At 42.9% G+C, this 12,763-nt stretch overlaps 1 protein-coding gene across 1 annotated transcript in view; it reads left to right on the forward strand.

Moving 5' to 3' along the window:
• The window catches only part of WDFY3 (WD repeat and FYVE domain containing 3), a 277,239-nt gene that overhangs the window by 126,653 nt on the left and 137,823 nt on the right, over positions 1-12,763 (forward strand). The window contains exons 6-8 of the mRNA XM_056111481.1: positions 2,627-2,736; positions 7,276-7,437; positions 11,413-11,605. Of these exons, the coding sequence (XP_055967456.1) occupies positions 2,627-2,736; positions 7,276-7,437; positions 11,413-11,605 (465 nt within the window). The remainder of the gene's footprint in view (positions 1-2,626; positions 2,737-7,275; positions 7,438-11,412; positions 11,606-12,763) is intronic.

Consider the following 12,763-nt stretch of genomic DNA (forward strand, 5'->3'; position numbering starts at 1 on the left):
AAGTCGTTCCATGAAGATAGTTTTTTTTTTTTAATTTTTCTTTTTTTATTAGTGAAACACCATGAGGTACAGTTGTAGATTTACAATTTTTTGTGCTTGGGTTTGATTATACAATGATCAGATACCCATCCCTCCACCAGTGCCCATTTTCCACCACCATGGATAATATCCCCCCCCACCCCCCATCCCTCCCATCCCACTCTGCCTCTGTGGCAGGGCAATCCCCTGTGTTCTCTCTCTCCTTTTGGGTGTTGTGGTCTGCAAAAGAGGCATTGAGTGGCAAACATGTTCAGTCTATAGTCTACTTTCGACATGCATCTCCCCTCCTGGGAGGATCCTCCAAACATCCTTTATTTGGTGCTCCCTTCTCTATCTGAGCTGCCCTTTCCTCTAGAATGCCCGACTGGCCACTAAGCTATGGAGTAATCCTCCTGGTGCTGATCTCAGCTATTCTTGGGTATTAATCTCATATTTTGTTACTTTATATCCCCCAGATGAATGCAATCTTTCTACGTCTATCCCTCTCTTTCTGACTCATTTCGCTTAGCATGATACTTTCCATGTTGTACCACTTGTATGTAAATTTCATGACTTCATCTTTTCTAAGAGCTACATAGTACTCCATTGTGTAGATGTACCAAAGTTTCTTTAACCAGTCATCTGTTCTTGGGCATTCAGGTTTCTTCCAGGTTCTGGCTATTGTAAAGAGTGCTGCAATGAACAAACAAGTGCAGATGTCACTTCGACTATACATTTTTGCCTCTCTGGGATATATTCCCAGGAGTGGTATTGCTGGGTCAAATGGGAGCTCAATTTCTAATTTTTTGAGAATCGTCCATACTGTTTTCCAGAAGGGCTGAACCAGTCAACATTCCCACCAACAGTGAAGGAGTGTCCCTTTCTCGCCACATCGCGCCAGCATCGGTTGCTTTTGTTCTTTTGAATGTGGGCCAGTCTCTGAGGTGTGAGATGGTATCTCATTGTGGTTGCATCTCCCTGATGATTAATGATGTAGAGCATTTTCTCATGTGCTTTTTTGCCATTCGGATTTCTTCTTTGAGAAAGTTTCTGTTCATTTCATTGCCCCATTTTTGGATGGGGTTGGATGTTTTCTTCTTGTGGAGTTTAACCAGTATTTTGTATATCCTGGATATCAACCCCTTGTCAGATGTGTATTCAGCAAATATCCTTTCCCATTCTGTAGACTGTCTTTGTATTTTGGTCACTGTTTCTTTGGAGGTGCAGAAGCTGAAGATAGTTTTTGTAGCTTTCTTTTGTCAATGAGATGACCTCTGGGAGGAGCGGTGGGCAAGGCCTGGCACCTCTCAGCAGCAGCATTGGTGACCCCCAGGGCTCTGTCTGGCAGCGCTAAGGACATCGGGCAGGCCAGGCTGTGGGCCTAGGACCTGAAACCTGTGCTTGCTCGGTGAGCTCTGGCCTGTGAGGTGTGTCCCTGCCCTTGCAGTGTTTGGAATCTCACTTTACTGTGTAATCACTTCTGATTATTTCAACCTTCTTAGCTTTCTGACCATGCAGTTCAGAGCCAGACCCATATACCTTCCACTGTCAGTGAGGAAATGTAGGTCTTGTCTGCTTTCACCATCACAAGTGCCTGCCATTGATCAGATAAACCCATTGGTCAGGTGAATAGATTCCCTTCAAACCAAGACCCTATCTTAGGGGATTTTTAGTTGTGAAAATCAACATTGGTATGTATCGTTTGGAATTGATAGCTTCCTCCAGAGGAGTGAACATACACAGTTGCCCAGTACTCGGAAGCTAGTCCTGGGGAGATGGCTCCAAGGGCTGGAGCGTGTGCTTCACAATGGAAACCCTACATCCAGGTGCCAGCCTCTTGTGGTCCCCGGAGCACTTCTGGGAGTGACCCCACGCCAAGCCACATCCCTCAAGCACCATCCAGTGTGGCCCCAGAGAAAGCAAAAACAGATTAATAAGTAAAAATCAGTAATAGTAGGAGCGGAATTGACAGTCACCCATATGTGTCTTATCTTTGGGGCTCCCCCTCCTGTACTGGGGCGATCGCTGTCTTCCTGTCCGTCCTCCTTACCCCACCACTCCCCACTTCCCCTCTTTCCTGTCTGACCTTCTCTGCCTCCCGTCCCCAACCTCACACACACTGAGTAGGCAGATGTGTACTCTGTAGCTGAACCACAATCCTCAGCTCTTCTTTTTTTTTTTTTTGCTTTTTTGGGTCACACCCGGCGATGCTCAGGGGTTCCTCCTGGCTCTGCACTCAGGAATGACTCCTGGCAGTGCTTGGGGACCAGATGGGATGCTGGGAATCGAACCCGGGTCAGCCCCGTGCAAGGCAAACACCATACCCACTGTGCTATCGCTCCAGCCCCTCCCATGGACTTTTGACTAGTTTGTGATGTTACTTTTCCTATGACAAATAAATAGATTGGTCCAAATATTTCTGTAAGTAGTACCAAGAGAGCCTTTCATGGCCTATGTTTACCATGACAATATCGCTCCTATTTAATATGCTTTCCTAGGGCACATACTAAGTGCAGAAAAGAGCATACGTAGTCAGTGTTCGTTTCTTTGCAGGTTTTAAGGAAGCAGCCCTTTCCTCACCACCTCCTGGTTGTCCTTTCCTTTGCAGAGGCTGCGAGTCGGGCCATAGTTCAGTTCCTGGAAATCAACCAGAGTGAAGAAGCCAGCAGAGGTTGGATGCTTCTGACAACAATTAATCTGTTAGCATCCTCTGGCCAGGTACGTTCTTTGTTTTCCGGTTGGCTAACTCCGTCTCTTTAGTTTGTCTTGCTGAGACATCGTGAAATTTAATCATCATATTCTAATAAGATTTTATGATAATCACTATATTCTTTGGACACGCACGTTATTTTATTCTTCTCCCAACATCTCAGTGAGGAGACTGGTATTTGTGTGTTTTACGTGGACATGCCCAGTTTAGACCAAAGTTTTCCATCTTTGTCACATCGTAATCAACATGGAACATGATCCATTTTTTTTTTCTTGGGGGTTTTTGTTCTGTTTTGCTTTTTTATTTCATTTTTGGGGCCATACCTTGTGATGTTTCGTGGCTGCTTTGGGTTCGGTGCTCAGGGGACCTTGCAGTGCCAGAAATTGGCCTTGCAATGCTTCCAATCCAAAGCCTGTGAAAAAAACAGGCTGCCTTGTGTACAGCACTTCGAACAAATAGATGAACACCAGTAGCTTGAGACAAGGAGAATAAATATCTAGGGCCTGGCCTAAACTGTGAGTTGCATGGCTGAGTGCGGGCTTCCTGTCTGAAATAAATTTCCTTATGGTTTATTAGCAGTGAATGTTAGACTTACACATCTGTTTTCATATAACTCTGTATACAAAAGTGATGTTTGGGGGTGCAGAGGACAAGGGGGTTGCAAGTAGAAGTTTAAGAAGCCCCCATCTAAGGTACACCCGGAGTGACTCTACTAATAAGGAATAAGTATGTGGGAAATACTTCTAATTTTTTTTTCTAATTTTTAATGGAAAATTAGGCAGTGCTTAGGTCCATATGGGATGATGGGGATCAAACCCGTCAAGAATGATCCTTGAGTACAAAACCAGAAATAAACCCTGAGTACCGTCAGGTGTGGCCCAGAAATAAATTAAAAAATCAGAACATACTTAAAACAGTTTTTAAAAATTACAGAGACTGCTTATAACCTGGTTGGAGACCAAGTTGTACTTTTAATCTGTTAAAACTTAGATGAAAATGGGAACTCTTACCATTTTTGCTTAATGGGAAGGGAAAACTAGTGGGGAAGGAGACGCTTCTAACTGGAAACGGGGATGAATTAAAGGGAAATTTTGTGTTCTGTTTTAGATTCCTGTTTCCGTGTTTTGTGTTCTCAGCAGTAGAGTACCTGATGATTAAAACCTGGTCTTTGGGGCTGGAGAATGCCTCGGCAGGGTGGTGCTTGATATGCTCAACCTTGACTTAGTCCTTGCAGATGGTCCTCCAGGCTCTGCTTGGACCGACCCCTGAGCACAGAGTCAGGAGCAGACTTGGAACACTGCTGCGTTTGGCGCCAAATACTTTTATTCGTCTGAATTAAGATATAGATGAAAATAATATTAAGAAACGCAGGCAGGGGCTCAAGGGTACATATAGGACTGAGAAAATAAGGATGCAAGGATCTGTGTTGTAGCCGAGGACAGGAGGAAGGAGGAGGATGTGGGGAACGTTTTCTTTTTCCCAGGTGAGGAGGCACACCTGGAGATGTGCAGTGCTGGGGGTCAGGCTGGCACCTTTCACCAAAACTTCCGCCCATCTCCCCAGGCTGAGGAACATTTTAGGTACAAGCAGGAGTTTACGCTGAATGTTAAGCGTTTGCATACGAGGGTATATAGACAGTGCATCATATGGCCAGAGCAATAGAGAGCAGGTAGGGCACTGGCCTGGCACGTGACCAGCCGGGGTTCAGTCCCCGGCACCTCAAATAAGTCCTCAGCCCTCCAGGCACGATCTCAGAGCGCAGAGCCGCGAGTAAGCCCTGAGCACCGTCAGATGTGGCCTCCGAAAAAAAAAAATACAGAAGTTGTAGATGAGAGGGGCAGAGGGCTTTTCCTTTCTGATTCATTAATTCATTTTATTTGATAAATTAAAAATTAATAAATTGCTTTTATCATTACTTTTTAATTTTTAAGCTCTTTATCGAATCATTGTTTTTTTGTAGGGGGGGCATTTTTTTTTAATGCTTTGGGGGCATACCTGACAGTGCCGGGGACTACTCCTAGCTGAGGGCTTGGGGATCAGTGCTTAGCAGACCGTGATTGTTTGTGCCAAGGATTGAACTCAGGGCTCTTGAGCTCAGCCTTTGAGTCGTCATCCCGGACTCAGTGGGTTTGTGTTTTTTCCACTTTAGAGGCCAGAAATTACATGTAGAAAGGATTCAGATCTTTTTTTTTTTTTTTTTTTTTTTTTTTTTTTTTTTTGCTTTTTGGGTCACACCCAGCGATGCACAGGGATTACTCCTGGCTCTGCACTCAGGAGTTACTACTGGTGGTGCTTGGGGGACTATATGGGATGCTGGGAATCGAACTTGGGTCGGCCGCGTGCAAGGCAAACACCTACCCACTGTGCTATTGCTCCAGCTCAGGATTCAGATCTTACAAGGAATCATTCTTTTTTTTTTTTTTCCTGTTTCTAGGACTTTATTTTAGACACCATGATTTATAAAATTGGTAACGGCAGGGCTTCATGCCAAGCGCACTCTCTCTCTCTCTCTCTTTCTCTCTCTCTCTCCCCAACCCACAGCCTCCCTCCTTCAGATGTCAGTTTCCCTCCCCCATTCCTGTCCCTCTTGGCCCCAACAATGAAATGCTTCAGGGAATCATTCTCCAGCTCTCACCCATCTCCACTCCCCAGCTGCTGCTCATTCCTCCGCTCACGGCCTTTCAGTCCGTTTCATAATGACCCGCTCTTCTAGCTCTTCATCATCTACGCTACCACCAGCTAATGTCACGAAATCTGGTTCGCCAACTTCTTTGCTTATGACACCTCGTTATGCCCCGATTGCCAACAAAATCAAAGACAGACCAGAAAGAGAAACCTATCCACGGAGCTTCACCCCTCAACCATTTTGAGCCCCAAGGTGGGGGTCTCTGTGTGGTGCCACAAGTGTTGCACTTGTAGCAGTAACATCTACCTCAGAAGATTCATTGAAAACTAGATGAAACACTATTTTTCTTTCTTTCTTCTTTTTTTTTTTGCTTTTTTGCTTTTTGGGTCACACCCAGCGATGCTCAGGGGTTACTCCTGGCTTTGCACTCGGTAATTACTTCTGGTGGTGCTCAGGGGACCATATGGGATGCTGGGAATCGAACCTGGGTCGGCCATGTGCAAGGCAAACGCCCTACCCGCAGTGCTCACTCCAGCCGCGAAACACTATATTTTAAAGCTCAACATTCCTTCCCCAGTTTTTATTAATATGTGTAACTGTGTACCTGTTGTGTGTGGGATGCACTCGACTGGAGAAAAGGACATTTCTGGGGGTTTCATGAGTCAGCAGTTCTGAGCCCTGCTCCTTTCAACAGAGTTCTGCCTTGTGGTCTAACCTTTCATGCGTCTTTTATTTTAATTCCCTGCACTTTTCCATTCCACTCTTGACACTGTTTGATCGTTCCTTGTATATGAACTCTGTCGCACAGGCGACCATTGTTTTACTTAAGAAATTGAGTCCTAGCTGTTGATGAATTAGCTTCTTCTGGGGACTGCCGTCTTCTCTTACGCATGCTCAGCTCCAAGCCATTGCCAGGCTGACTTTAGGCATTCATCAAATATATAATGAAGGAGCTGATAAATTAACACACCATGCCAGCCAGCTAGCGCTCAGTGTGGTAAGAGATTTTACTCCAAAATGCACCACAGAAGAATTTTGTTAATTATTGCATCATACTTCTTGGAGTGTTCACTATTAAAAATTAAAATTTCTGGGCTGGAACGATAGTACAGCAGGTAGGGCATTTGCCTACACGCAGCCAGCCAGGGTTCAACGGCATCCCATATGGTCCCCCCAAGCACTGCCAGGAGTAATTCCTGAGTGCAGAGGTAGGAATAACCCCTGAGTATCACTGGGTGTGACCCCAAAACTTTCTTTCTTTAGAGGTATTTGGGGAAAAAAATAGATTTTTTTCCATCATTGCTGGCTTTATCTCAGTTATCTTTTAAATCATAATAAGAATAACAGGTAAAAGTGGCAGTAAAGCAACTACTAATGTATAATTTATTGCTGACAGTGTTTTGATGGCTGTTACCTTCTCTGACCCTCATGTTAACAGTAGAAGTCTGCAATGTTCAATTTTTCGTGAAAGGTGCAAGGTTTAGCAAGTTCAGGGTTGCGTTTCCCTAAAGCTTGAAATTCGTGTTCTTTGAGACATGCTTGCTTAATACCAAGTACATCTCCATAGGCGATTAATCAAGTTTGACCAAATTGGAAACGAGCATCAGCGTGGAATCTTTTCATTCTTTTAGGCATTTACAAAACTTCTGAGATAGATCATTTCTTTGGCTTCAAGTTTGTGAGCTAATGATTTAACTTCTGGCTCTAACCTTGTGGGCCAGGGTGAGCGCCCCAAGGGCAGGAGCTCATGCTCTGCAGGCCAGAGGCTCGGGTTCGACCCCCCAGCACCATGTGGACCCCCCACCCCGCCACTTTGCCGAGAGCAGCTGCAGCAAGTGTCAATCAATGTGAATGAACTTAACTGTGATCACTAGTCACATCTCTGCAACTCTGCCTATTCACCTGTTTGCTTGTTTTCCAGAAAACCGTGGACTGCATGACGACGATGTCCGTGCCTTCCACCCTGGTTAAATGTTTATATCTGTTTTTTGACCTTCCACATGTGCCTGAGGCGGCTGGAGGTGCCCAGAATGAGCTTCCTCTGGCAGAACGTCGGGGGCTGCTCCAGAAAGTGTTTGTACAGGTAGGACACTGCTGCTCACTCTGCGTACAGCCCAGCAGCTGCTCTCTGTCCAGAGAGGGCGGGGCCTTGTCCAACTTCCACAATAGTCCATCTGGTTTCCTGTAGGTTGGTGTTGTCTCCTAACATCTGCTTTGTTTACTTACTGACATCTTACTTTTGTTTTTGAGGAATATTTGACACAAGTCTGTATTTCAGTACATATCCAACTACTAAAAGGTTTGCCTATGTACAGAATTAGTCACTGTCACTGTCCTCCCGTTGTTCATCGATTTGCTCGAACAGGCCCAGTAATGTCACCACTATGAGACTTGTTGTTATTGTGTTTTGGCATCTTGAATACGTCACGGGGAGCTTGCCAGGCTTTGCCATGCGGGCAAGATAATCTCGGTAGCTTGCCGAGTTCTCTGAGAGGGGCGGAGGAATCAAACCCAGGTCAGGCGGGTTGGCCGCATTTAAGGCAAATGCCCTACCGCTGTGCTATCGCTCCAACCCCAGAAATAGTATCTGCAATATATATTAAGCAGACTTATTGAGAACCATATTGAATTGAGAGCAGATATTTCTTAAAGTTTCAAAAATTTTGTTTCAACATTATTATTATTTGAGAGAGCCCCCTGCCTGTAAACATTGTTCTAGAGAAGACAGTTCATCTTCGTGGATGCTGCAACCTCTTCTGCTTGCTACCTATGGAGGCATAATCTCACCACGGAGACCTCTGTGCTGGGGTATCACTAGGGATTAACAGAGGTGTCAAAATAGACCTTTGTTAGCATGCCTGGGAATATTCTCATCAGTTCGGATGTCCTTTCTTGGAAAAATACTTTCCAAAGTTTTAAAAACTATAGATATTTTAAATATAATCTTTTTGTGAAATTAATGTAGTATTTTAAAACACCACACACATATTTGACACAAAAGAGACAAAAATTGTGTGATTCTCCCTTGTCTGTATCTAAAATGGTCAAACTCTGTGTAAAATGACAGTTGCCAGGTGCTGGGGGTCGGCGAGGTGGGGGGTAGGAGGGAAGAGAGCCCAGTGGGTATAGAGAGAGTTGGAGTTTTGTAAGGAAAAAAGATGTCAGGATGTGTTGTATGAAAGTAGACTTAAAAATGATGGAGGTGAAATTTTTGTGGTCTTTTTGCCCCAATAAAAATACTAGCCCATACTGATACGAACCCAGTTGGCTGAAATTATGTAATCTGAGAGGACAAACCTCTCTCACCTCTGAGAACAGTGACATCTACCGATAGAGCTTTTGAAGACTCAGTGAAATAATACACAAATGGTCCTTTATAGGATATAACAGGCATGAAATAAAAGTTCTTTGGGGGCCAGGGAGATAGTACAGGGATTAAAGCGCTTGCCTTGTAAGCAGCCAAACCTGGTTCGATGTCCCTGAAGCCCAGAGGGTCCCCTGAGTCCTGCCAGCAGTGATTCCTGAGCACAGAGCCAGGAGTCAGACCTGAGCACCACCAGGTGTGGTCCCAAGTACTGAAAGAGAAGGAGTGCTTTAGATTGCTGTTCTTGTCAGCACCACCCCCGTTGTGGGGAGAGAAGAGATAGGATGTGGGTCTGTGGTGTGTCGGCAGTGGGGAGTTTGCTTCACGTTACTGGCTCTTTCCTGCAGGAATGACTTGACTTTGTGGGATGCTAGTGATGAAAAGACAAGGAAAGAGGAAGATTATGGAGGGAGTTTTAGATGATAAAAGAGGGAACATCAAGAAACAATTCCAGGCTGGGACTGTGCAGGCCTGTCTTGTATGAATGAGATCTGATTCTGATACCCAGCACTGGGGAGAAAAAAAAAAAACAGCAAGTATTTATTGAATACGTGATTTATTAGATACTTTAATGCTAATGTTTAATACCCGTTATTTCATAAAATTTTCAAGACATCCCATGGTATTTGGATGTATTGTTTTTCCCCAAAATGATGTGAATAAATAGCACACACAGAGCTTAAGTTTGTTTTACTATGCCTCTGGCAGTAGATTGGAAGACAAAAGCAACGTGAATAAATAAAGGAAGAATAAAGGAAGAAATCTCATAGGAATTAAAACTGCTCTAAGACAACATAGTGGATGTAGTAGGTTAATGTTTGCTGATCCAGACAGTAGCCCTATTTTAATAAAACTTTGGAAGAACTTAATTCACGCCTTAGGCAGTAAATGGAAAGTGGAATTTGTATCTTTAATACTAAATAAATAGAGCATACAGTCTTATAAAGCTTAGGCAATAAACAGATGCCAGATTGTATACGTTTAATATTAAATAAGCACAGTATAGTTTTCTTGTGAAACTTAAGATCTTAAAAAAAAAACAAAACTTAAAACCTTAAATCTATGGAAGCCAGATTTTGTTGGAAAATCTTAAATCCATGGAAAAACAAAATTTAAATCCATAGAAGCCAGATTTTGTTGGACTTTGCATAGATTTCTCTATCTGAAAACTGTGAATACTGACTTCCTCCAAAATGGGGTATTTGTTTTACATATGGGAACCAATTACAGTCATTGGGTATTAAGGGCGAAAGGCCAGGAGAGAGTTAAATGAAGCTTCTCTCTGACCATTAGGGAACTCATAGCTGGGCACGGGGTCCTCCGCGAGTCCTCCCAGGCCCTTGGCCTTCACTTCCTTGTTTTGGTTCCTCTCACAGGCTGGACAGAGCCCTTGTGGTTGTTTGGTAGAGAAACCACTGAAGACAAACAAATGAAATGTTTTCAGTACAGATAGTGCTTCTGATTACTGAAATCTCGGTTTATAGGATATGACAGATGATTTCCTGGGACCTTAGTAGCTGTAAGAGTGGCTTCACTGGGCAATTCTCACACCTCCTAACCCCTCTCCCCCACCATCCTCTGTTTTGATGCAGCCAGTTGTTAGTCAGTCAGGCTGGATGCTGGAACCATGAATAATTGAAGTATATCGGCATTGAAGGAGTTAGGGAAAACAAGATCTGGCTTTCTCTGACAAAGGATGATTATTTGCAATGCTCTCCCCCTAGGGAGCAACTTTCCCACAGATGTCAAATACTCAATGACATAAGACACTTTAAGGGATACTATTGCCTAAGATACAGTTATTTTATTTCTATTTATTATAGTTTCTGAGCCCGCTTGAGCAAATCAATGAACAACAGGAGGACAGACAGACAGACAGTTTAAAAATACTTGGAAAAGAATATTTAGTACCCAGAAGAGAAATGAACTCTTCCTGACACAGGGATGTAGGTTTGAAGAAGGAAAAACATCTCCTGAGGGTAGAAACCACTGAATTCCCAAGTAGCAGCTCTTAGCCCTATGACCACTTGTGGCGTGTGTGGTTGGTAAATTATAGTTAATGACTCAGTTCTCTATTCCAGAGTTTAAGAAGTTCCAAATCTTCTTTGAAAACCGGACCTTTTAAGGATTTTGAAGAGTGTTGACTATTAGCTGTAATCCTTTTGAATGGAAATAATTTAACTTTTCTCATATTCCCTTTCACTTGTATAGAAATTGGAATGACTTGAAATTAGTTTTATTTTTAGTGATTTGTTTTATTTCATTCTCCTCTCCCTAAAACCCTACATCTCTCTGTCTCTCTCTCTCTCTCTGTCTCTCTCTCTCACACACAAAGTTACATGTGGAAAGCTAAGAATTAACTAAATTTAGAAAACTAAAATGTCATTCTTGAAAAGTACTGTTGACTTTCCTATTCCCTTTCAAGGTAAGGTATGTGAAAAATACCATGGTGAAGAGAGCTGGTAAACACAGACCACTCTGAAAAGTAAGCCGATAAAAGTAGGGCTGGTTCGCGCTCACCGTAACACACCTCTAAATTATAGATGCCATTTCTAGTGGGGCTTTGATGATATCACTCAGTCCTGATGCCGAACGTTCAGGGATTTCAATAATTAGACCCTCTTGATTTTGGACCTCCTGGCTTCCCTCGGCCGTTCATTTGTCTCTGTACGTTTGTTTTGTTTCACATTTTAGATCTTAGTGAAGCTGTGCAGTTTCGTTTCTCCGGCAGAGGAACTGGCTCAGAAAGATGATCTCCAGCTTTTATTCAGTGCAATAACCTCTTGGTGCCCTCCCTATAACCTGCCGTGGAGGAAGAGCGCGGGGGAGGTCCTCATGACCATCTCCCGACACGGCCTCAGTGTCAACGTGGTCAAGTACATCCATGGTGAATATGTCTTTCTTCATTGTGAAGTTCATCCCTGGCGAATATGTCTTTCTTCATTTGGTGAAGCCTATCCAGGGTGAATTTGTCTTTCTTCATTGGAGGTGCTCTAGATTGCCGCCGACTTTTTTTTTTCTTCCTTATATACCTCATATAAATCATAGGCATGTTTTTTTTTATCTCACAGTTCTCCCAAAGGTTCAATTTTATTTTAAACTAGAAACTGTATTTGCCCAGAGAAAACTGTTTACATTTTATTGGTGAAGCATTTTGGTGTAAGACATTTTCATATGTTCCCAAGGATAAGTAGATAACTACCAGTTAAAATGATCTCATTGACATAAATGTCCAGTCAGAGCTTGTGTTTCGTGCCCTAGCCTCTTAAGTGGATTTTTGCTTACCACTAAGGAGTAGTAATTTATTCTGCTTAATTCATATACAATTCATATACAACCAGGCACCACCCCCCACCACACACACACACACACACACACGCACACACACACTTTTTTTTGATGCACCTGGCAGTGCTCAGGGCTTACTCCTGGTTCTATGCTCAGGAATCAGTCCTGGAGATCACAGGTCTGCCATGTGCATGCAAGTGTTCTACAGGCTACGCTTTCCCTTTGGCCAACCAACCATCCTTAGAAATGAATGTCTCCATAGCAATTTTCTCAGATATTGAAAGGTTCAAGATCTGTGTCAGTAATGTTGGTAAAACAACTATAGCATATCAAATAACTTATGTATATAAATATAAAAGTATGTCAAGTTTATATATCTTCTATATTTATAAGTATATATGAAAGTACATAAATTCTGGAGAATTATCAAAAATAGCTGATAGGGAAACTATTTTTTTCTGACATCAATCAGTCATTGAATGTTTCTTGCATCCTATTGAAAGCTTAGCTTTGTCATTTGACATTGGATTAATGATAGGGCATATCTGTGTGATAAACTAGTAAAAAAAATTAGCCAGACGTAATGTAAAAAATTTCATTTCTTAGTGTACTTCTCTTATCACTCTTGAACTTTTGACTCATTCTTGGATTTTTCTTAAACTCAGAAGCTTTCCATTTTTTCCACCAGCATTTTTGTGACTAAAATAACATTTGTTGGTGGGCAATCATTTTTGTCTAAGGATAGAATATCTAAATG

This window comes from Sorex fumeus, unplaced genomic scaffold (genome assembly GCF_029834395.1).
Source record: "Sorex fumeus unplaced genomic scaffold, SorFum_2.1 ptg000013l, whole genome shotgun sequence".
Taxonomy (NCBI): Eukaryota; Metazoa; Chordata; class Mammalia; order Eulipotyphla; family Soricidae; genus Sorex; species Sorex fumeus.